Below are 24,620 nucleotides of genomic sequence, written 5' to 3' on the forward strand. Positions count from 1 at the left end.
CCCTCAGTGTCATTTAATCTAAAGTTTCCAGTATCTCTGACAGTAAATAGCAGTTTCTGAAGGGGTCTTGTTTATTTATTCACATTCAACTGGGTTCTGCGAAATTAGAAAGAGTTTACATCTTGTGCCTTCAAGACCCTTAGTTTAAAATGTTCGCATATAAGACATTGTGAAATTGAGCTGAGGAGAAAGTCTGAGGGACATTTGTCTTCCATAGGCCTCTCCGTGGTTTGCTGTCTCTCCCCATTTTCCCTGAATCTTGGAGCAGCCTGCTTGTTCTGCATAGGAATCTGATAGGAAGCAAGCCTTACCTTTCTGTTACTTGTTCACACCTGTTAAGCTCAAAAAGTAAGCCTCAGGTGGTGGCTCACATCTGTAATTTCAGCACTTGGGATGCCGAGGCAAGAAGATCATCTGAGTTTGAGTCCTGTCTGGGTACATATTCTCATTCTCTCTCTCTCTCTCTCTCTCTCTCTCTCTCTCTCTCTCTCTCTCTCTCTCTCTCTCTCTCTCTCTCTCATTCTCTCTCTCTCACACACACACACACACACATCAGCATACACCCCACACCGCGTGCGCGCACACACACCATAAGAAACATATCTGAACTTACTGGAAAACTCTTGATAAAAATTTTGTTTGGGCTGCAGAGATGGCTCAGCATTTGCCGCCAAGCTTGTGAACATGCATTCTAGCTCTAGAACACACATGATAGAAGGAAAAAACAGACTTCTGCAAGTTTCCTTGTGCTATTTTTTTTTAAGTGTAAGCCATTTTTATTTTGTTCAAACTGTATTTGTGGATGTCTTAAATTCATTCTGTCTCTAACTTCATGGCTCTGGGAATTGAACCAAAGGCCTTGAATTTCCTAGGTAAATTTTTTTTTCTTCAAATTTTTTTCTTTTTGAGACAAAAATCTCACTATGTTGTCCAGGCTGTCCTGAAACTCATTATGTACCCTAGATTTGCTTTCAATAGACTCCTTAATACTGGGATTATAGGAATAGTCACTGTAACTAGTTTAGGCGAGGTATTAAAACCTTTCGTTTAGGCCGGGCGGTGGTGGCGCACGCCTTTAATCCCAGCACTTGGGAGGCAGAGGCAGGCGGATCTCTGGGAGTTTGAGGCCAGCCTGGTCTACAAGAGCTAGTTCCAGGGCAGGCACCAAAGCTACAGAGAAACCCTGTCTCGAAAAACCAAAAAAAAAAAAAACCTTTCGTTTCTCCTCCACATTCATTCATTCATTCATTTTGGGAAATTCTCATTTATCCCAGAATGGCCTTGAACTGAGTAGCTAAGGATGATTTTGAACTTCTGATCCTCCTTACCTCCACTTACAGAGTGCTTGGATTATAGGTGTGAACCACTTACTGGTCTATGTGGTGCTGGGATTGGACCAAGGTCTTTGTGTAGCTTGACTCTACCAGTTGAGATGTATCTTCTACCCTTTCAACCTTTTCGACTATTTTTTTCCTTTTTTCTTTTTTTTTTTTTTTTTTTTTAAGGCTGTTTTGGAGCTTACAGTGTAACTCAGGCTGGCCTCAAACTTGAGATCTGCTTATGCCTTCCTAATACTGCAATATTATTCTTTATACTTTCTCTGTCTCTCTCTTTCTCTCCCTCTCTTTTCTTTTCTTTCTTTTCTTTTCTTTCTTCCTTTCTTTCTTTCTTCCTTCCCTCCCTCCCTCCCTCCCTCCCTCCCTCCCTCCCTCCCTCCCTCCCTCCCTTCTTTCTTTCTTTCTTTCTTTCTTTCTTTCTTTCTTTCTTTCTTTCTTTCTTTCTTTCTTTCTTTCTTTCTCTTTCCAGAGTTTCTCTTTGTAGCCCTGGCTGTCTTAGAACTCTCTTTGTAGACCAGGCTGGCCTCATACAAAGATCAGACTGCCTCTGGGATTAAAGGAATGTGCCACCACATCTGATTGCAATTTTATTCTTTCTTTTTTTTCTTTTTCCTTTTTCTTTATTTTTTTTCCTTTTTTCCCCCTTCTTTTTGCAATTTTATTCTTTTTTTTTTTTTTTTTTTTTTTTTTGGTTTTTTGAGACAGGGTTTCTCTGTGGTTTTGGAGCCTGTCCTGGAACTAGCTCTTGTAGACCAGGCTGGTCTCGAACTCACAGAGATCCGCCTGCCTCTGCCTCCCGAGTGCTGGGATTAAAGGCGTGCGCCACCACCGCCCGGCCTGCAATTTTATTCTTAAAATGTGTTTTAAGGGATTGTTTCCACAGCTCTTGTAAACAGTAACTGGAAAGAATTGGAGAATTGATCTTCAGATCTTAGATTTTGCCAGGCAGTTGTGGCGCACGCCTTTCATCCCAGCACTCAGGAGACAGAGACAGGCAGATCTCTGTGAGTTTGAGACTAGCCTGGTCTGCAGAGCGAGTTCTAGGACATCCAGGGCTGATGTAGAAACAACTACTCAAAAGCTGAAGCCAGTCATGGCACACACTGAAATCCTAGTATTGAGAAGTGGAGACAGGAGGATTGCTTGTTCAGGACCATCCCTGGCTACTTTTTAGTGAATTTGTGGCTATCCTGAGTTACATGAGACTGTCAAGCAGAAAAAAAAATGGGCACTGAAGAGATGACTTAGTGGTTAAAAGCACTGGCTGCTAAATCCAGAAGACCTAGGTTCAATTCCCAGCACCCACATGGCAATTTACAACTGTCTGTAAGTCCCGTTCCAGGGGATCCAACACCCTAACAGAGACATGCAGGCAAACGCTAATGCACATAAAATTAAAAACAAATTACTTTTTTTTTTTTTTTTTTTTTTGATTTTTCGAGACAGGCTTTCTCTGTAGCTTTTGGTTCCTGTCCTGGAACTAGCTCTTGTAGACCAGGCTGGCCTTGAACTCACAGAGATCTGCATGCCTCTGTCTCCCGAGTGCTAGGATTAAAGGCATGCGCCACCACCGCCCGGCAACAAATTACCTTTTAAAGATTTATTTATTTATTATTATGTGCACAACATTCTACTTGCATGTACGCTGCAGGCCAAAAGCCAATTATGGGTGGTCATGAGCCACCATGTGGTTGCTGGGAGTTGAACTCAGGACCTCTGGAAGAACAGCCAGTGCTCTTAACCACTGAGCCATCTCTCCAGTCCTCAAATTATTTTTTTTAAAAAAGACAAAAATGTTTTGTAAAATTCACCTAGAATGAATTCTAGATTTGAGGTTTTAGCTCTTTTCAATGAGAACATTTGCAAAATTGTTTGCACATGTAATTTTTTTAGACATATGGGAATATTGAGATTATTTTAGTTGTGTTTGACTCATGATCCTAGCTGAGTCTTAACTTCATACTACTTAGTAGTTAGTAACCTCTTACCCCGCTCCTGCTCACCACCCCCACGCTTTCCTAGATGACTTCCCAGCCTCAGAATGCTTCTGTGTCCAGCAGGCTCCCTTACTTGATATTGGGAGGTCAAAGCACATCTGCACACACACAAGACTTGTGGGTTGTCTGAGTGTGCGTGGGCATGGGTGACAGTCTTTCTCTTGGTTTGATCACTTGGACTTCTTGAGACAGTGAATTGGAATTTGCTCAGCCTTTGTGTCTTCAGATGTTGCTCCCAGATGCTGCCTCTATAAACTAGGTGGTAATCTGCAGTCTTAGCCAGGTGGGGTGCACACCTTTAATTGCAAACACTCAGGAGACTGAGGCAGGCAGATCTCTGAGAGGCCAGCCTGATCTACATAGTGAGTTCCATGATAGCCAGAGCTACATGGTGAGACCCTGTCTCAGTGTTCCCCCAACAACAACAAGAAGAAGCCTTTGCAGTCTTTTTCCTCTCTCCATTTCTACTTCCCCCTTTCTGCCGTCTTCTGGATAGCTTCTTCCTCCCATTCCATTCCCCTAACTTTCCAGTCACAGTCCTTAATTTCCTGTTCTGGGAATTCTATGCGTTTGTTCTCCTTGAAAGTCTCTGTTCCCTGAGTTTTATTTCTTCAAACTAGGTAAGCATGATTTCTGAATTTGGGTCTGATAATTCTAGTGTTTGAAGTCTAAATCATTTCTGTATCCAGTCAGGAAAATGGAAACCACTGAGTTGTTTCTGGTGGAGAGCTTAGTGAAACCTTCCACAGCAGAGGTGATGAGAGGACTGGGGAAGGGGGCTCTGACACCCTTAGCTCCTGGCTCAGCACCTCACTCTCAAAAGCCTGTGTGTTGACTATTTGTACATGCCTTTCCCTGCCCCACTTTGGCTCAAACTAACAAGATTCCACTTAGCTAGAAGTCTCCTATGAGGGTTGTGAGGGCTCTTGTCCTCTGCAGCAGAGACAGAAGAGCTGGGTACTGCAAACAGGAGTCTGGGACTGGGTGTTAAGCCATCTGTTGTTTTTGCTTTGGGTTCTTATTCCTAGAGTCTTGTTTGTCCTTCTGTGCTTGGTTATTTTTGAGTCTTGGCATTGTGGAATTACGTGGAACAATTTGATGCCTGTGGCTTTTCACTAACTTGTCAAACTCTGGGAAGCCTTCCTAACCTGGCTAGGGGCACCTTAAGTCCACATTTAGCTGTTTCCTGGATCATCTGGAGAAATGAATGTGGCAGGCATCCTTGCAGAAGCTTGCTCTACTTCATCCATGCTCTTGAAACTCTTTCCTGTCCAGTTTATTTGGAGTTAGGGGGAGTATTCTAGACCCATAATGTAGCCAAAATAATGACAGCTCTGTGATTCTATCTTCAAACTGGAAAGGCATCTTTTGGTAAAAACTGTTTTGCATTCCAGGTTTGCTCAGTTTTTGAACTTTGCTTATATTCCAGCCTATTTCCATACAAGATAGTTGTAGTTCTCTCTCTCTTTATTTTTGTTGTTGTGTTGTTTTGTTTTTTCGAGACAGGGTTTCTCTGTAGCTTCAGAACCTGTACTGGAACTTGCTCTCTGGATCAGGCAGGACTCTAAATTTAAGAGATCTGCCTGTCTCTGCCTCCAAGGGCTAGGATTAAAGGCATGTGCCACCACAGCCCGACTGATAGTAGGCTTTTAAGTACTTGTTAGAAGAATGTATGTTGGGGCTTTGGGGCTGGAGAGAAAGCTTTGGGGATTTTGCAGACAACAACCAGGTTTAGTTTCCCAACACCTGCATTGTGACTTACAACCACCTACTGGAGATTTAGAGGATCTAGTGCTCTCTTCTGGCTTCCTTGGGCTCCTGTGTCCATGTGGGGCACATAAAATTCATGTATGTGCATGTGTACATGCACATTAAATATTTATTTTTTTTAAAAAAAGAATATATGTGATTTTCTCTGTGTAGCCCTGGCTTCCCTGGATCAGGCTGGCCTCAAGCTTAAAAATTTACCTGTCTTTGCCACCCAAGTGCTGGAATTAGAGGTGTGCGCCACTACTTCCCAACTATATATGTGATATTATAGAATATGCACCATGACTTCCTGACTTTATATGTGATATTAGAGCCCTCCCTGCTTTGCTGGCCTGGAACTCTCAGTAGTCTTGGACTTGAACATCTGCTTCGTGTGTTTGATTTCTTGTTTGAGGGGGCAGAGCTGGCGTATAGACTGTTTGGTTAACTCAGGCCTTCCTGTTGTTATTTTCATCTTGGTTTTATTCTTGTCTTTTGAATTTTGAAAAATTTATTATATTTTATTACTGTGTGTGTGAGTGCATATCTACATATGCATTCCATACACACACGAAAGTCATAGGACAGCTTGTTGGGGTTGGTCATGTGGGTCCTGGGGACTGAACTGGTCACCAGGCTTATGTGGCAAGGACCTTTCCTGGATGAGTCATTTAGCCAGCCCTTTGTCTTTTGAATTCTTTAGAATTTCACCTTCCAAATATGCTTTCATTACTTACTTACTACTTCCTCACTAAGAAGTCATCAAATTTTAACTTGTATTTGAAAACCACCCCGTCACTATAGTTGTATTCAAAGCTATGAAAGCGGATACAACACTCAGCACATGCTGGGTCCAGCCATCCTCCTGGAAAGCAACATGAACTGCTAGATATTTAGGGAGCCTGACAGTTCTGCAAAAGGTCAGTTTATCAAGTTTCTAGCGCTTATCTTTTCTTCTTCTCCCCTCCCCTCCCTTGATATAAGGTCTTATACAGCTCAGGCCAAACTCAAACTCACTCTGTAGTCACCAAGTCTGACCTTGAATTTCTGATGCCTCTAGTGCTGGGGTTACAGGTGTAGAACAGCACACCCAGTATGTTTGTTTTGTAAGGCAGTCTCCTGTAGCCAAGCTGGTTTTCATTTCCACATGTAACTAAGGATAACTTTGAATTCCTGACCCTGCCTCTGTAGGGATGGCAGGCATGCACACCTGACCAGCTTTGTTACGGTTTTAAAGTAAAAACTTAAGTGCTAAATGTATAGATTGTTCAGCTTTTCTTATCAAGAGTTTTATCTGGTTTTGTGCATTTTGTGTCTATTCAGTAGATACATTGTAGGATCAGATCTGTTCTAGCATCCATGTGTCTTCCATTAAAAAATGTTTCACTTGTGCCAGGCAGTGGTGGCGCACACCTTTAATCCCAGTACTGGGGAAGCAGAGGCAGGCGAATCTCTGAGTTCAAGGCCAGACTGGTCTACAAAAGCGAGTTCCAAGACAGCCAGAAATGTTTCACAGAGAAACCTTGTCTCAAAAAAACAAAAACAAGTTCCACTTGTCAGTTTTAAAAGATGAAATTTACTTATTTTTGTTCAACTTAATTCTGTCCTGGACTGAAGAGATAGCTCAGGGGTTAAGAGCCCTGGCTGCTCTTTCAGAGGACCCAACTTCTATTTCTAGAATTTACATGGTGGCTTACAACCACCTCTAACTCCAGTTCCTGGGTATCTGATGCCCTCTTCTGGCCTCTGTGGGCACCAGACATGCACACAGTACACAACTATCATGTAAGCAGAACATCCATACACATAAAATAAAAACAAATAAATTTAAAAAGAGTCTGTCTTTAATACTCAAAAGACTCTCCATTTGTAAGATTACAAAAATTGAGTTTTAGCAGTTCTATATGACTTCACATAGGAAATCTTAAATTATTAATTGATTCAGCAAATATGACTCCTTTGTATTAGATAACAGTGAGTAAACAATTTTGGGTGTGATTCTGCTAGGGAGGGCACAAACTTATCAGATCTCTGTTTTAGCAAGAGTAATGCAGGAGTGCTCGCAAGTCTCTTGTAGTGTAGTCAAATGAAATAAGCTGCTTGGACATCCTGTAGCAGAGCAGAGCCAGCCCTGAAATAGCCCTGAAAAGGGCACGTTGGGAAGTTAGTTGTGAAGGTTTGGTGAGGATGAGGAGCCCCGTGGGCTAGGCTTTGTGTGATTTTGTTAGGACCCTAGTTGAAAGCAAGCTGGCAGAGGGTTTAGAGGAATAAAATGATCTAATTTGTAATGTTTTCTGTGTTGATTGGAACTTCGTCATCATTTTTTTTAATTAATTAATTTATTTATTTATGTTTTTGGCTTTTCGGGACAGGGTTTCCCTGTAGCTTTGGAGCCTGTCCTGGAACTCACTCTGTAGCCCAGGCTGGCCTTGAACTCACAGAGATTCGCCTGTTTCTACCTTCTGGGTGCTGAGATTAAAGGCGTGCGCCACCACTGCCCAGCAATTTGAAAACATTTGTATTTTGTGTGTGTGTGTGGTGTGTGTGTGTGTGTGTGTGTGTGAGAGAGAGAGAGAGAGAGAGAGAGAGAGAGAGAGAGAGAGAGAGAGAGACAGACAGACAGACATAAACAGCAATCAGCCACTGTGGATGCTGGGTAACAAACCCAGGTTCTCTGCAAGAGCTTAACCACTAATCATCTCTCCAGTCCCATCTTTTTCTTTTGGAATATATGGTCTTACTGCCGAGACCACCATCAAATTGGGGTGATCTTGCTTCAATCTTGGGGGTCACTAACAGTCTCTGTTCTGCTCTCCCCTCATCTTTTACCAGGAATTGAACCTAGGGCCTTGTGTATGCTAGGCAAGTGTTCTATTATTGAGCCACAGCCTCCCCATTTTTTGAGACAAAGTCTTATTATATATATACCCTGGCTGGCCTGGAGCTTGCTATGTAGACCAGGCCTGCCTCGTCCTCCAGAGTGCTGGGATCAAAAGTATGTGCCACCATGCCCAGCTCCCACATTTTATTTTTTAATTAAGTCAAGTTTAAGAAAGATTTGTCGGGCTGGAGAGATGGCTCAGAGGTTAAGAGCATTGCCCGCTCTACCAAAGGTCCTGAGTTCAATTCTCACCAACCACATGGTGGCTCACAACAATCCGTAATTGGCTTCTGGCCTGCAGCGTACATGCAAGTAGAATTTTGTGCACATAATAAATAAATAAATCTTTAAAAAGTAATTTGTTTTTAATTTTATGTGCATTAGTGTTTGCCTGCATGTCTCTGTTAGGGTATTGGATCCCCTGGAACTGGACTTACAGACAGTTGTAAGTTGCCATGTGGGTGCTGGGAATTGAACCTAGGTCAGCTGAGATTACAATAATAAGAGATTTTTTTTTAAAGATTTATTTATTTATTATTCTGTCTGCATATATACCTGCACACCAGAAGAGGGCACCAGATCTCTTACAGATGATTGTGAGCCACCATGTGGTTGCTGGGAATTGAACTCGGGACTTCTGGAAGAACAGTCAGTTTTCTTAACCTCTGAGCCATCTCCCCAACTCAATAGGAGATTTCTTTTTGAGGGGGAAAATGTTATAGAAGTGGGTACTAGTAGTAATGGTTGCATGACTCTATTAGTATATACCAAAAATAATGGAATTGTACACTGTTAAAAGATGACTATCACTACTCAGTGATGCTGCTAAACACAGAGCCAGCTGTGCCCACAAAGTGGACGGTCCCAGAAGACCCTAGACGCAGGTTACTCCTGGGAGAAAAGTAGCCAGTTGGCTGTTGAAGTCAATGTTTTGGACTAGACGAAAGGCTTTATGTTCTCAGCTGTAGCAGGCTTGTTGGCAGCATTTTATTAAGCACCATTTTATTCAGTGCTTCTTTGTGGTTCCATGATACTGTGTGGCCTGTCTTTTGGCAGCAGTCTTAGTTTCTGCTTTAAAAACAGGTAGTTGGGCACTCTGGATTTGCTTTTTTCCTTTTTAAATGAAGGTAATCTGGGGTTTAATTTTTTTTATTTGATTAGGACAGGGTGTCATGTGGCCCAGGTTCTACCATCTGAGCTATATTCCTAGCCAGAGTTTACTGTTCTTTTTATTGATTTTGAGAGGGTCTCACTATGTAACTCTTGCAAGTCAAACCAGGCTGGACTTGAACTCACAGAGATCCACCTGCCTCTGCCTCCTGGATACTGGAAGTAAAGGCCTGTACCACCACACCTGGCAAGTTTACAGATTTTTAAAAGAAAAATTCCAGATGATTTTTGTTGTTTGTGGTGGTGTTGGGCATTAAGCCTAGGGCCCTTGTGTGGTCGGCAAGTATCTTCCACTGAGCTTCAGCTATTACTTTAGAGTGCTGCGCGCGCGCTCTATGCGCTAGAACCCAGTTCCCGAGCTTCGGGCAAGGGGCTGGAGGTTGAGACTACAGACGCAAAGACAGACCGACAGGCAGACCTTCTTACACTGATACCAAAGCCCCTAGAATGCTCTCTTTATTGTGTTCAGGAGCAGATTATATAGAGATAGCCATGCCCCAGCCAAACCCACCAGAAACCACTCTCCTGCGGTCAGGAACTCCTGAAGGTCTCGTGCTCAGAGCAGCTGTAGGCACTCAAATCAGGGGAAAACAAGTTGTTTACAAGAAATTCAGGATCTGGGGTCTCACTGCTCCCAACATTAGAGTGTTCCTCATGTGCTCTCATTAGAAAAATGGGAGACTTATAATATCTTTTAGATGAAACAGATTAGCATTAATAGTGGTTTTATTCTACAAAACATTTCTTGTTCTTTTTTCCATTTCGGGGTGGTGGTGGTATGGTTTCAAGGCATGCACCACACCCAGGCTCGCTCTTTTTTTTTTTTTTTTTTTGGTTTTTTCAAGGTGTAGTTTTCTACGTTACAGTCCTGGCTACCCTCCAGTTTATCTTACATTTTAAATGAAATAATTCATTGACTGCCTAGCTTATGCAAAGCTTTGGGTTCCATCTTGAACACTGAATGGATGGTAATGACCCCTGAATTATGTTTATGTATGATATCTGAAACACAAAGAAAGGTCAGTTTTTAATATTTTGTTTTTCAGTGATGTGTTAGCCTTGCCCATTTTCAAGCAAGAAGATTCCAGCCTTTCCTTGGATGGTGAGGCCAAGCACCCCCCCTTTCAGTATGTGATGTGTGCTGCAACTTCGCCAGCCGTGAAACTGCATGACGAGACTCTCACTTACTTGAACCAAGGTTAGTATGGTTTGTCATATAGCATGTAAAAATCTACAAAAATTTTAAAGAATTGTTTTGGTATTGTAACTTACAGGACTGTTAATAATTAAAACTTAGGTTCTGAAATTGTAAAGCTTAGTCTCATTTTCTGTGAGCCAACAGTGTTGTACAGGAACAGCCCTTTCATGGACATTGTGGTTCTTTTTCTGCCACTAAGTAGGATTTTTTGTTTTGTTTTTGGTTTTTGAGACAGGGTTTCTCTGTATAAATAGCTCTGTCATGGAACTCACTCTGTAACCAGGCTGGCCTCTAACTCACAGAGATCCACCTGCCCCTGTTTCCCGAGTGCTGGGATTCAAAGGCATGTGCCACCACCTCCCAGTTTTTTGGTTTTTGTTTTTGTTTTAGTTTTTTTGAGACAGGGTTTCTCTTTGTAGCCCTGGCTGCCCTGGAACTTGCTTTATGGACCAGGCTGGCTTCGAACTCTGAGATACACCTTCCTCTGCCTTCCCGGTGCTGGGATTAAAGGTGTGCTCCACCACTGCCTGGCCATTAAATGGAATCTTTATCTCATTAAACAATAGGTTTTAGGCTTTATATTTATGACTAATATCACAAAATGTAGACGGGAACTGGGCCTGGTGACACTTGGGAGGCAGAGGCAGGCAGATCTCGAGTTTGAGGCCGCTCTCATCTATACCTTAATAATCCCATGTGTGGTCTCCTACTTTGCTTTTTAATATATAGTACTTACTTGGGGTTCACTTATTGGAAATTTAACTTTCAAATAATTTTACTTAGTAATTTGTTGGGACATGAAATTTTCAAAAGAAACAACATGAAGGCAAGGATGTTCATTTTAATCTTATTTTATTCTGTTAGTTGACTGTGGTGTTTGGGATGGAATCCTGAGATTTGTTTAGGCACTGAGGAAAAACATGATTATTTCTTGACTATTTTAGTAAGAGGTACTTTGTTTGTTGTTGGAGTGCTTGGGACCCAGCCTAGGGCTGTAGTTGTGAGACAAGTTCTACATTCTACAGCGTGCCCACCTAGAACAGGACCTTGCTCCATGGGAAAGTTCTGAATGCATCGGGAAAAGTCCTGACCAGTACTTGACTTCCATACAAGGGAATGGTTTCAGAGTTGCAGGGAGATTGAGAGTGAGGCACATTTGGGGCAGGACCCAAGAACTTTTCTCTTTCTCATGCCCTCCCTATCTTCCTCTTCCCTCCTCTCCTCTTTTCTCTTCTGAGACAAGATCTCTGACTGGCCTGGAACTCAAAGAGTCTACCTGCCACCAAGTACTGAGGTTAAAGGTGTGTGCCACTACACTACCAGGAACTTGTATTCCTGGTAAATTGAGGTGAAGCTGCTACTAGCTTGGGCACCACAGGTGCCCCTCTCTTTTGAGACAGGGTCTCACTGTATATTTCTTGGAACTTACTGTGTAGACCTGGCTGGCGTTGAACTCACAGAACTCTGCCTGCCTCTGCCTCAGTTGCAGGATTAAAACTGTGTGCCACCATGTCCCTCACAGCTCACTATTTTTTTAAAAAAAACTTTAAATATTTGGGGAAATAAGTGGACTTTCCCTGACTCCTGTTTATCTGTCTTTCTATTTCTGCATTGCTGGGGATCAAACGCTGGCTTCATGCATGCAGGGCAGGTGTTCCACTGCTGAGCTCCCCATTTCCACCTGTTGAAGGACAGCATTCAGAGGAGAGTTGGCAGGTATCCAGGAGCTGATGCTGTGATTGGTTATTTACTAGGATCTCCCCTTAGGCTCGTGCTCACCTGCCTTTTGGAGCTATTTTTAGGCCTGCACCATTGGGTAATAAGAAAAGGAAAGAGGAAACTTTAGGTAACTTAGGTAGCAGAAATTGGAACAAGAATTCTTAGCTGGGTGGGAGGAGTTGTGTTTTCAAACTATAGGAGTACAGAGTTTAAAAACTGCAACTTTGTTTGGCCAGTTATGTCTGAGTAGCTGTCTATAAGAAGAGTTAGGTCCCTGATTTTGACCTTGGAGTAGAAACTAGTCCAGCCTAGAGTAACCAGTTCTCCTTTGAGCCGGGTCTGACTAGGCTCAATCACCTTTTGCCAGGGAGCTTAGTCTTCAGAAAGGGGATCCATGAGACCCGATCTGCCTTGCTGCATTCTGGGTTAGTTCCTTGTAGCCACTAGAGTATCATCTCATTCTGCAAACAAAAAGAACCTTGGAAAGATGATTTTGTCCACTCAAATACTCTTCATTTGGAGCTGAATTCTATTCGGAAAATATTCTGCTATGAATGCTAATTAACCAATATTAGCTACTTTGCAAATAGGTTTTAGGCTCTAGGAAATAATAGCACATTTATTGACTTAAAATTATATTAAAATATTGTACACTCTAGAAAAAATGTTTTTAGTTACTTTCATTTTATTCCATAGTGCATTTCCTTTTGTTTAATTTTGGTACTAAAAGTCATGACTGTAGAAATAAGAGGATAGAACATAGGTAGCCCTGCCGCTAAGAATATTTGCTGCTCTTTTTCAGACATAGGGTCTCACTTGTGGTCCTGACTCACCTGGAACTCACTGTATAGATCAGGCTGGCCCAAAATTCACAGAAATCTGCTTGCCCCTGTCGTCCACATGCTGGACTTTCCAGCCTTAAAAACACTTGATACTCTTGCAGAGGAAGGGCCCGAGTTTACTTCCCAGTATCCGCACACTTGCTATAACAATTCATAATTCCAGTTCCAGGGATCTGTTGTAGTCTTTCTCCTCTTTGGAGACCAGCAAATGAGTAAACAGAACACTCGTGCACATTAAAGAAAAATAAATTATTTTTTTTATATGCTTAAACGCAGCTACATGGATGTAGTAGTACCAAAGAGATCCATAATAGTCCAGAATGGAGTATAACAAAGATTTATTTATTTGGGGATAAACTCACAGTAAGGATAGCTATCTGCTATCCTTTGCCCTGAGAACTGGAACCAAATCCAGCAGAAAAGAGGGCTGCTCACACTTTTCATCAGCACTTAGATTACATGAGACCATGCTAAAGTGGGCTAGTATCTTAAAGGCTATTGGCTGAAGGAGTTCCCACATCACATGGACATTGTCACATCTTTGGAATCCATGTGAGAAAGGCCAGTTTAGAGTCTGTGCACTCAAAACGAGAGGTGGGTAAGGCTATGGACTCATCCTAGCACTTAGCAGTTGTGTTTTCTTTTGGGGGTTTTTGTTTGTTTTTGGTTTTTGTTGTTGTTGTTGTTGTTGTTTTTGAGACTGTCCTGGACCGTGCTCGTAGACCAGGCTGACCTTGAACTCAAATCAGCCCACCTCTACTTCCCTGGTGCTGGGATTAATGGTGTGCACCACCACACCTGACTAGCAGTTCTCAACCATGGCAGTTCTTTTGTGTTACTAAACCCCCAAAGAAGAAAAATACCACAGTGTGGAAGGCAAATTCAGAAGGTAGGGGCTGGGGAGATTGCTCAGTGTTTATGAACACATGATAAAACGACTTACAGCACTCTGTTTCTCTCATGGGTGCTGACTGACTTCTCTTGGTCTTCAATTGGCATTCCCTGTCCTCTCCTCCTCTTCTTCTCCTTCTCCCTTCTCCTTCTCCCTCTCCCTTCTCCTTTTCCCTTCTCCTCCCTTCTCCTCTTCCCTTCTCCCTTCTCCCTCTTTTTTTTTTTAAGTTCACATGCCCTTTTGATTTGTTGGTGTTTACCATGGGGAATGTCAGACATTTGTTGGTGGTTTTGTGAGTGCTTGAGTATTGGACAGGCAGCCCTTTGAGGGTAACGCAAGTTAAAATAGTCCCTCTCTTCTATTTTCCCCCTTTGATTAGTCACAAAATTGAGTCTAAAGATCTGCAATTTAACTTACTGACAGGTACATGCAGGTTGCTTTCTAGAGATACTATTTAGTCTGCCTTTGTATGAAATCATTCTTTGCCCACTTGACTTTTTGTTGTTGTTATTGTTTGTTTGATTGATTTTTAAGACAGGGTTTCTCTGTGTAACAGTCCTAGCTATCCTGGAACTCGCTTTACAGACCAGGCTGGCCTCAAACTTAGAGATCCGCCTGTCTCTGCCTCCCAAGTGCTGGAATTAAAGGCGAATGAATGCCACCTCCGCGCGGCCTGCCCACTTGACTTTTTCAAGTCAGTGTTTCATTATGTAGCTTGGGCTGGCCTGAAGCTCTCAGTCTTGCTCCACCCTGCCAGTGTTGACTTTTTATTCAACATTTTTCCCCTTTTTAAAAAATTTATTTATTTTTTAAAAAAAGAAAACAAACTATCTTTTTTTGCATTATACATACCAATCCAAGTTCCCACTCCCTCTCCTATTCAACATTTTTTACAATCAGATAATTAAAACAAAACTTTTATTCCCTAAGTTCTTGTGAGGCTCAGTGTAATTTTATGTGTGTAATGATTTATTTTTTAAAAACTGCATCTATGCTTTTTTAAAAAAGTGTTACTGTTTTCAAAATCAAGACTCAATTGTTAAATATGTTGCAATCTGTGTCTTAGTTTAAAAATTTAAAACTTCTTGTCATATATGCTTTTATTAGTCTTTCAGTATGACGGACAAATTTAAGGAATAGTCTAAAAATTAAGGAATATTTCAGTAATGCACTATGCACACGTTGGGCGCCAATCTGTAGTAAGAGGAGCGGTGTGCTGTGTCTCAGATCCCGGCTGCCCAGCTAGCTTAACCCTTGAAATAATGACACAGAAATTGTATTAATTAAATCACTGCCTGGCCATTAGCTCTAGCCTCTTATTGGCTAACTCTCACATCTTGATTCAACCCATTTCTAATAATCTATATGTCAGCATGAGGTCGTGGCTTACTGGGAGAGATTCTAACCTGTTTCCATCTCAGACCGGAGATTCATGGTGTCTGCCACACTTCCCTTCTTCCCAGCATTCTGTTCTGTCTACTCCACCCACTTAAAGACTGCCCTATCAAAAAGCCAAGGCAGTCTCTTTATTCAACCAATGAAAGCAACACACAAACAGAAGAACCACCTACACCATTAAACTTTTTTTCCTCATCAGTTTTCAAGTGATTTGACTATATTGGTAACCTTGTGTTGATAATTCTATGATCTAGAGCAGTGGTTCTCAACCTTCCTAATACTGCAACCCTTTAATTTCATTTCTCATGTTGCAGTGACCCCCCAACCATAAAATTGTGTCATTGCTATTTAATAACTAATTTTGCTACTATTATGAGTTGTAACATAAATATCTGTTATACAGGATATCTGATATTCGACCTCTCAGGAGGTCATGACCCACACGTTGAGAACTGCTGGTCTAGTGTCTCGTTTGCATATTTTTCTATAGGCCCACAGGATTGGTAAGGTGTTGGTAGTTAAAATCTACAATTCAGCGGATCTCTGTGAGTTCGAGGCCAGCCTGGTCTACAAGAGCTAGTTCCAGGACAGGAACCAAAAAGCTACAGAGAAACCCTGTCTCGAAAAAATAAAAAAAAAAAAAAAATCAAAAAAAAAAAAATCTACAATTCAGCTGGCAGTTTATACCAAATTATAACGTCATTGTTATTAATAAGAAGCCAGAAGTAGTATTTTTTTTTTTTTAATTTGGGTACATTTAACTCTGTGTGCATGCATATGTGTGTCTTTGTAGGTAATGTGGATGTGAGTACTATTGCCCCTGGAGCTAGAACAAGTTGTAAGCAACTGACATGGGTACAGGGAACCAAACTCAGACCCTTTGGTAAAACAGTAAGTGCTCTTAAACACTGAGCCATCTCTCTCCAGCTCCTCAGGGTTAATTTTTTGTAGCAGCTTATCCCTAATTTTCTAAGTGCTCTAGATCAGTGTGTAGAAATTGTGTGTGTGTGTGTACAAATGACATAGTGGGCAAATGTGACTTAGATTTAGTAACACAGAGAGGCTTCCAGATCAAAATTGGTCTTGGTCCATACCAAAAAACTTTGTCCATGTCCACAATACCATTTATTGTCACCCCAAAATTGGAAAACAACACAAAATATACATTACTTGATGAGTGGATGAAATAATTTGGTCTGTTCTTGCAGTAGAATATTATCTGGCCATAGAAAGGAAAAACATTACATTAATTGAAAGAAGGCAACCTCCAAAACCCCACATATTATGTTTTTGCTTCTGTGAAATATCTGTAATATGCAAGTCCCTAGAGATATAAGGTGGATTAGTAATTGTCTGGAGGTTTAGGGGGATAGACGAGGCATCGGAATTTATTGCACTGGGCTTGGACTGATAGTGAAGTGCTCTAAAATTGGTAGTAGTGATAGTTGTGCAGCTCTGAACATATTTGAAACCCCATGAATTATAGCTTAAAATGTGGATTTCATACCTGGTGGTGGTGATACACAGCTTTAATCCCAGCACTTGGGATACAGAGGCAGGTGGATCTCTGTGAGTTCGAGGCTAGCCTGGTCTACAGAATGAGTTCCAGGACAGCCAGGGCTAGACATAGAAACCCTGTCTCTAGTCAGGCAAAGGCAGGCAGATCTCTGTGAGTTCAAGGCCAGCCTGGGCTACAAGAGCTAGTTCCAGGACAGGCACCAAAGCTACAGAGAAACCCTGTCTTGAGAAAACAGAAAAAGAAAAAAGAAACCCTGTCTCGAAAAATAAAAAAATAAAATAAATTTTATGGTATAAATTAATATTTCAGAAAAGCAGAAAGTTAATTTTGGATACATGCAGTAAAATATCCAGGAGATGGCCAATGAAAGTGAATTGACAATCTCATTTGTGATTAGGACAGAATGGTGTTATTTCTCAGGGAGAAAAAAAAAGAAAGATCAACTTAAATATGCTTTTTTTGATACACTAATTAATGTCATGTAGTTATATATCTTGAGGGACCATTAAGTTATGTAGAATAGAGTGATGTTCTTTACATGGATTGTTTTTGATACATAATTCCTTTAAATTAGGCCAATCTTATGAAATTCGGATGCTGGATAATCGCAAAATGGGAGATATGCCTGAGATCAGTGGAAAATTAGTAAAGGTAAGGACAGTCTGCTTTAATTTGTAATGGGTTCTGTGGTGATTGAATAAAAGTGGCTGTTGTCATGCAAGAGGTTTTTTGTTTGTTTTTTAAATATGTGTTTATTTGTGCATGTGCAACCACCACAGCACCCTGAGGATGGAGGGAGTTGGTTCTCTGCTTCCACCACAGGGGATCTTGTAGAAGGAGCTGAGGGCTGCGTTCTGGCCGCCTGGCTAGCTTATGCCCTGAAATAACAACACACAAATTGTATTCTTTTAAACACTGCTTGGCCCATTAGCTCTAGTCTCTTACTGGCTCTCATATTTTGCTTTAACCCATATCTAATAATCTGTGTAGCACCACGAGGTGGTGGTTTATTGAAAAAAAAAATCACATCTTTTAAGATTTATTGGCCCTGTGATCTTTGTACAACTTAAATTTGGAGGCACCTGGGACTTAAATGGTATATTGCCAGAGGTGGTATAGAAGTTGAGTTGAACATATTTGATGTGCTATATCTGTTTGATTTTTATTTTATTTAATTTTTTTATTTTTTTGGTTTTTCGAGACAGGGTTTCTCTGTGGTTTTGGAGCCTGTCCTGGAGCTTGCACTTGTAGACCAGGCTGGTCTCGAACTCACAGAGATCCGCCTGCCTCTGCCTCCCAAGTGCTGGGATTAAAGGCGTGCGCCACCACCGCCCGGCCCTGTTTGATTTTTATTTATAAATGATGGGGTCTAACTTTGGATCCTAGTCTGACCTAAGATTCCTTATACAGCCCAGGATGGCTTTGAACTCAGTAACATAGCCTAGACCGACTTAGATTTCCTTATCCTACTGTCTTAGCATCTGAAATGTTGGGATTCCAGGCCTGTGCCACCTTGGCTTGGTAGTTGGCCCCTTTATCTAGCGTTAATTTTATAGGTAAAGTCTCCTTTTACTCAGAATATTTATTTCCCTTCCAGTGTTTTGTATATTCTACCTCAAGCCACTCCCATCATGACCACCCTTTGACTTTTTGGTGGACTCGTGTGGGTTGACATTCGTCATGTAGCTCAAGCCTCAGACGTCCTGTGGCAATGCAGTGCTGGGCTATGGCTGTGAGCTATCAGGCTTTGCTCTACTTTTTTTATATGTTTAAAATTTGAGACAGGGACTCACTAAGTTGTGAAGGATGACCTTGCACTCACTCTAGAGCCTAGGCTAGCCTCATATTCTGACCCTCCAGCCTCCCCTAATATCAGCATGAATCATTAGGCCCAGCTAGAATTATTTTTGTAGTTTTTGTTGATTTATTTAATTTCAGTGTGTGTGTGTGTAAATTAGAAGAAAATTTTATGGAGAAGAAAATTTCTCTCTTTCTACTTTTTTAATATTTATTTATTTTATATACAGTATTCTGTCTGGGTGTACAACTGCCAGCCAGAAGAGAGCACTAGACCTCATTACAGATGGTTGTGAGCCACCATGTGGTTGCTGAGAATTGAACTCAGGACCTTTGGAAGAGTAGACAATGCTCTTAATCGCTGATCCATCTTTCCAGCCCCTCTCTCTTCCCACTTTTATGTGGGTTCCCAGGATTGAATTTAGGTGACCTGCAAGCCCTTTGTCCTCTAAGCCATCTCACCAGCTTGTCTTTTTAGAGAAATTTTTAGCAATTATTGTTTTTGAGACAGTTGCATATGTAGCTCAGCTGGCCTCAATCTTAAAATCTCCTGCCTCAGCCTCTAAACTTTTGTGATTGCAGGCATGAATCATTACAGCTGGTATTAAGATTAATACATTTTACTGTTGTGTCAGAGGTTACCAATCTATCTGATATTTTTCATCTTTCATAATTCTTTTGGGCAGCTGGTATTTTCTCATAGAAATCTAATTCCTACTCACTAATTTCATGGTCATATACATTGATTTTTGAATTTTAGTATTGAATTATTTATTTTATAAATTAAACTTTTTAACTAGGCAGTGGTGGCACACAACTTTCATCCCAGTGCTTAGCTGAATCTCCATGAGTTCAAGGCCAGCCCTGTCTACAAAGGGAGTTCCAGGACTGCCAGGGCTGTTACACAGAGAAACCTTGTTTCAGGGGGAAAAAATTTTGTACAAAATATTTAGTTATAATTCCTGGTATAACTAAGTAAGTGTGTTATAAACCAGGTATCCAAGAGTAGAAAAGTTCACAGTAGAAAGGTAGAGTTTCTCTTATTTTGGAACTAAGATGTCATTATATAGCCTCTGTTGGCTTTGAAATTGTTTATGTGACCTAGGATGAGCAGTCCTCCTGCCTCAGCCTCCCAAGTGCTGGCATTTAGGTGTGAGTCATGATGTCCAACTCACAGAGGAGCATTTAAAGCAGAACCCGGTTTTGAATGCTCATCTATTACTGGTTAATATGTTTTTGTTTTTGTTTTTAAATGCTCTGCCTTTTAGCTGGAGTGGTTGAAATGCTCACTTTCCTCCCTTTTTCACAGAGCATCATAAGGGTGGTGTTCCATGACAGACGGCTACAGTATACAGAGCATCAGCAGCTTGAAGGCTGGAAGTGGAACCGCCCAGGAGACAGACTTCTCGATTTAGGTACAGGTGGCTGTCAAAGACCATGGAGATGAAGGTGCTGTGTAGCTATGTCCATTAACATGTTGGCACCATGTAAAAATTCATCGCGTGGATGCAGCTTTTGTGTCAGTAGATCTGTGTCTTAAGAATTGTTTTATGCTTGAAAGTGCAGTAGTTTTGTGGTGCTACAGTAACCTCCACCAGGAACTGTATGATTTTGAAGCTATCTTAAACCTCAGTTGGCACCGTCCATCATATTCTTAATGAAATGAAATACAAGCCGTGGTAGGAGAAACTGTGATTTTTGTTAGGTGGATTTGATATTGAAGACAAGGTTGACTACGGAGAACGTTGAAGGGAAGTTCAACATGGATTAATTATTTCCATAGAACATAATATAGTAAGTTTTAAGTTTGTTTTGTTTCTGTTTGTTTTGATTTTTTTGTTTTATTTTGTTTTGAGATGGGGTTTCATTATGCTGCCCAGGCTATGCTTGAACCTCTAGGCTCAAGCCTTCCCCCATACCTCAGCCTCCCAAATAGCTGGGAATGTACTTGAGTGTGCTACCACACCAGGCTCAGATTGTAAGACTTTTAATTACTTAAAATGGATACATTTTTTTTTGTAACTTGTGTTTGAACATACAGATATTCCAATGTCTGTGGGAATAATTGACACAAGGACAAATCCAAGCCAGTTAAATGCAGTTGAATTTCTGTGGGACCCTGCAAAGCGCACATCTGCCTTCATTCAGGTTTGCCTTTTTATGTTGTTAGAAGCATACTGCCCAAGTCATTTAGAAGGTTGAATTCCTGTCTCATGAAAGTACTTCTTATTTGTAAATTATAATGTAATGCTTTTTAAAACAAAAAATATACACAGTTAAGGGACTGGAGAGATGGCTCAGCGAGCAGTAGCACTTCCACTTCCAGAGGACCCGAATTCAGTTCCCAGCACCCACATGGCAGGTAGCAGCTGCCTGAAACTCTGAGATCTGACACCCTCACACAGACATACCTGTAGATAAATCACCAATGCACAAAAAATAAAAATACATTATTAAAAAAAATACATACAGTGAAAATGGGTTTATTAGATTAGTCATAGACATAAAAGACATTGGGTAATCATAATAAATTTTTTTTTTGTTATATTTTGTTTTGGTTTGCTTTTTGAAACAGGATCTCTACATTGCCATAGCTGTCCTGGAACTCACTATGTAGCCCAGGCTGGCCTTCCATTCACAGAGATCTGCCAAGTTCTGAGATTAAAGGTGCACCACCAGGCTTGGCAATATTATTATTATGTTTTTTTGTTTATTTTGGAGACAGGATCTCGCTTTGTAGCTTTGGATGATCTGGAGCTCGCCATATACAGTATGCTACCACACCTTTGGGCTTTTAATTTTTGTTTTGTTTTTCAAGACAGGGTTTCTCTGTGTAGCTCTGGCTGTCCTGGAACTCACACTGTAGACCAGGTTGTTCTTGAACTCTGCCTCCCAAGTGCTAGGATTAAAGGTGTTTGCCACCACCACCTGTCTTTAATTTTATTTTTTTATTGGTGTTCACAATAATAGAGAGCAAAAAGTGCCATTTAAAAGGATACTATTGAAAAAAATTTCAGGTTTAAAATTTTTATAACATTATTTAAAACATTATTTAAAGTTCATAAACTTTAAAGCTTCCACAAATGAAGAGATAATGATAGTGGAGTTTTCATGTGTCCATCATGTCACAGATCCACCTGCCTCTGTCTCCTGAGTGCTGGGATCAAAGCTGTGCACCACCACACCAGGTACTGTTGGCATATTTTAAAGCAAACCCCACTCTATTTTACCCATAAACATTTTTGTGTGTCCAAGATATAATGTGATTACATATTTAAAACCCAAAAATAACTAATATATAGTGTGTGCAAATTTGTAAGTGGTGGAATTTTAACTACTATGTAGGTAGTCATTATATAGAAGAGAATAGCCATTTAATTGTTGGCCAGCTTAAGTAAGCTGTGTTTGCATCAGCTCTAAGGATCATTACCATTCAGTGTTTGGGTTGTCTGTAAAATACTCCCATCATGATGATGACATAATTTATATTGGTTGAATATTGTCACATACTATTAGTGTTTGTCCAATAGAATAATAAACAGTTTTTTAGTAAAAAGAATGATAAGGCTGGCCTTATCTCAGGCTGTGCAAATCATATTTAGAGGTGAGCTTTTCACATTGCATGTCATTTGAAGAGGCATGCCTTTGTGGCAGTCAGAAATGACATGGTCTTGCAGCTTGCTAACTTCATGTTGTATCCTTGGGCTGTTTTCTGAAGTGGTGTAGGGGGCAGGGGCTGGTGAAAATGAATTTTGACCCAAGATCCTTCCAGAACTTGAAAAGGTTGAGCTGGAGAGTTTAAATGGATACAAATTAGATAAATAATGAGGTTTTAGGGACTGCAAATTGCCGGGCAAAGCCTCACAAATTGGTGTGTTTGGAGAAGCAGTAGCAAGCTTGGCTGTCTGGCAGGGGTGGAGGACCCTGGGTCTGAGAGAGCGTGTTGTTGGGGTGAAGGCAGTGACAGTGCACAGCTGCTTCTGTGCTTTCCTCACCGTGAGAGGAGAGGCACTGGAACAAGGGTTGCTGGAGTTCAGTGAGTCCAGAAATGCAGGAGTTCTGAAAGGAGGCCTGTATTCAGAATAACTAAGGAAATTCATGAGGTAATTTGACTGTTTGGTATTTTAAGGGATCTTGTATGTACATCCATGAGGGAATAAAATAGACCCTCAGTGGAAAGTTTTTGAATGTGGTTCGGCTTTTTTTTTTTTGTAGGTACATTGCATCAGCACAGAATTCACCCCACGTAAGCATGGAGGTGAAAAGGGAGTGCCTTTTAGGATCCAGGTTGACACCTTTAAACAGAATGAAAATGGAGAATACACAGATCATCTTCACTCAGCTAGCTGCCAAATCAAAGTCTTTAAGGTAAGCAATGAAAACCAGGAGGGATTCTCAGTTTTCCTTTAAAGTTGTGTACAGCCAGATGAATGATGTCATCTGCTTTGTTTTTAAGCCTAAAGGTGCAGATAGGAAACAAAAAACTGACCGAGAAAAGATGGAAAAGAGAACAGCTCATGAAAAAGAAAAGTATCAGCCATCTTACGACACCACCATCCTCACAGAGGTAATGCGGCTCAACATTTGGCTTTGGAAACAAGGAGGTTTGCGTGTTAGCAGGACCTTGCAGAAGTGTTGCAACATAAGGATTGGGAAGGCTGGGTGGTGGATTGACCTGATATTCTGAGGATTTTATGGGCACATGTCTTACCTAAGTTTGGGAATTTTATGAGTTAATTTGCCTGGGTGGGATCTTGAATGAAGATGCTGAAATCCCAATGAGGTCTCAGACCTTAAAACCTTGCAATTGACAAGAGATTTAAGTGGGGGCCTAGAATGTCCAATTTTTGTCACTGCTGGGGTTTTGCATTTTCTTTAACTTTGAATCCTGTTAGTCATACATTTGTTTAATTGAGCACAAAGACATGAAACAGGGTATTAGGTCTTTCTTTGTATAATGAAAAGACATTGACCCCAATCTTTGGTGTTTGTCCAGATGAGGCTTGAGCCTATAATTGAAGATGCAGTTGAACATGAGCAGAAAAAGTCCAGCAAGCGGACTTTGCCAGCAGACTACGGTGATTCTCTGGCAAAGCGAGGCAGTGTAAGGGACTTCTGCTTCTCTTTTCATTGTGCAAGAACCCTTGTGCAGTGTTAGATATAGGACCAACTTCATGGAAAAGTAAAGCCGAAATTGTTTTTATGTCCATGTCTTGATTTAATTTGCTTTTGTTTAGACTTTCTGCTTTCTGTTTGTTCCTCATTGAGGAAAATTTCCTAAATCTAACACTTTAAAACAAAGCATAAACGATGTTGACCATATTGGGTGGTTTTGGAGGGAACGACACTCAGAGATCTGTTTTCCAACTTGTTCTCTTGTTCCCTTCCCCTCCCCCTCCCTTCTTCCCCTTCACACACACAACTCCTTCAGGATAATTGAAACTACTTGACTAATTTTAAATCATTTTTATGTAGTTAAGAAAAGTTTTGCTTTTTTTAATGTGTATACCTACCTAATAAGAAAATTTTATAGATAGTTAAATGATGGCAGCAAGCTTGACATTAACATGTGCAGTACTCTGTGTCACAGTCCCCTGCATGCACTATAAGAATGTGTGTCTGTCTGTGCTTTTAAAAGCCTCTTTGGCAGCACTGGTAAAAACCATCTTTGTGTAGTGTTTCCTCTTGGCACCTGCATTGTGATGTAACGCTTCAGACCACAGTGGTGACCTTGCTGCACTTAACCCCAGAACCCTCTGGAACAAATAGTGAAGGTTTTGATTGAGCTTTGTCAGGTTAAATATAGCAAGTCTTTATAACACAACTCTGTCCAGCAGTCCACAGAGGATTGTTCTGATTTCAGATTTAAATCAGCTTATATACCCTTATTAAATTTGAGGAGAAATGTTAAAGGATTTCTTAAAATAACTGTTTTGAGCACTCTGTTCATTATTGCACTATTTGTATTATTAGGGTCCCAAAAATGGATTTTTACTTTTATAATTCTCTATGATTAATTATGGACTTTGAAGGTCAATGTCACAAGGACTATCACAGGGACATCATTTCCATTTTGAAGCAATATTGAAATGATTCTTTATGCATGCTTCACTCCCAGGGC

General features: G+C 40.9%; 1 protein-coding gene across 7 annotated transcripts in view; it reads left to right on the forward strand.

Moving 5' to 3' along the window:
- Ubp1 (upstream binding protein 1) overlaps positions 1 to 24,620 on the forward strand; it is a 44,319-nt gene that overhangs the window by 2,058 nt on the left and 17,641 nt on the right. For 5 of the 7 annotated variants that reach the window (XR_009057044.1, XM_057769012.1, XM_057769009.1 and 2 more), the window contains 7 exons: positions 10,181 to 10,332; positions 17,277 to 17,353; positions 19,809 to 19,914; positions 20,541 to 20,647; positions 22,715 to 22,867; positions 22,956 to 23,066; positions 23,496 to 23,603. Coding sequence is in view for 6 of the 7 variants with exons in the window: in XM_057769012.1 (XP_057624995.1) it covers positions 10,181 to 10,332; positions 17,277 to 17,353; positions 19,809 to 19,914; positions 20,541 to 20,647; positions 22,715 to 22,867; positions 22,956 to 23,066; positions 23,496 to 23,603 (814 nt within the window). In the remaining variant the exon portion in view is untranslated. The remainder of the gene's footprint in view (positions 1 to 10,180; positions 10,333 to 17,276; positions 17,354 to 19,808; positions 19,915 to 20,540; positions 20,648 to 22,714; positions 22,868 to 22,955; positions 23,067 to 23,495; positions 23,604 to 24,620) is intronic. The other 2 variants (XM_057769011.1, XM_057769010.1) reach the window with 1 other exon arrangement.

This window comes from Chionomys nivalis, chromosome 4, assembly GCF_950005125.1.
Source record: "Chionomys nivalis chromosome 4, mChiNiv1.1, whole genome shotgun sequence".
NCBI lineage: Eukaryota > Metazoa > Chordata > Mammalia > Rodentia > Cricetidae > Chionomys > Chionomys nivalis.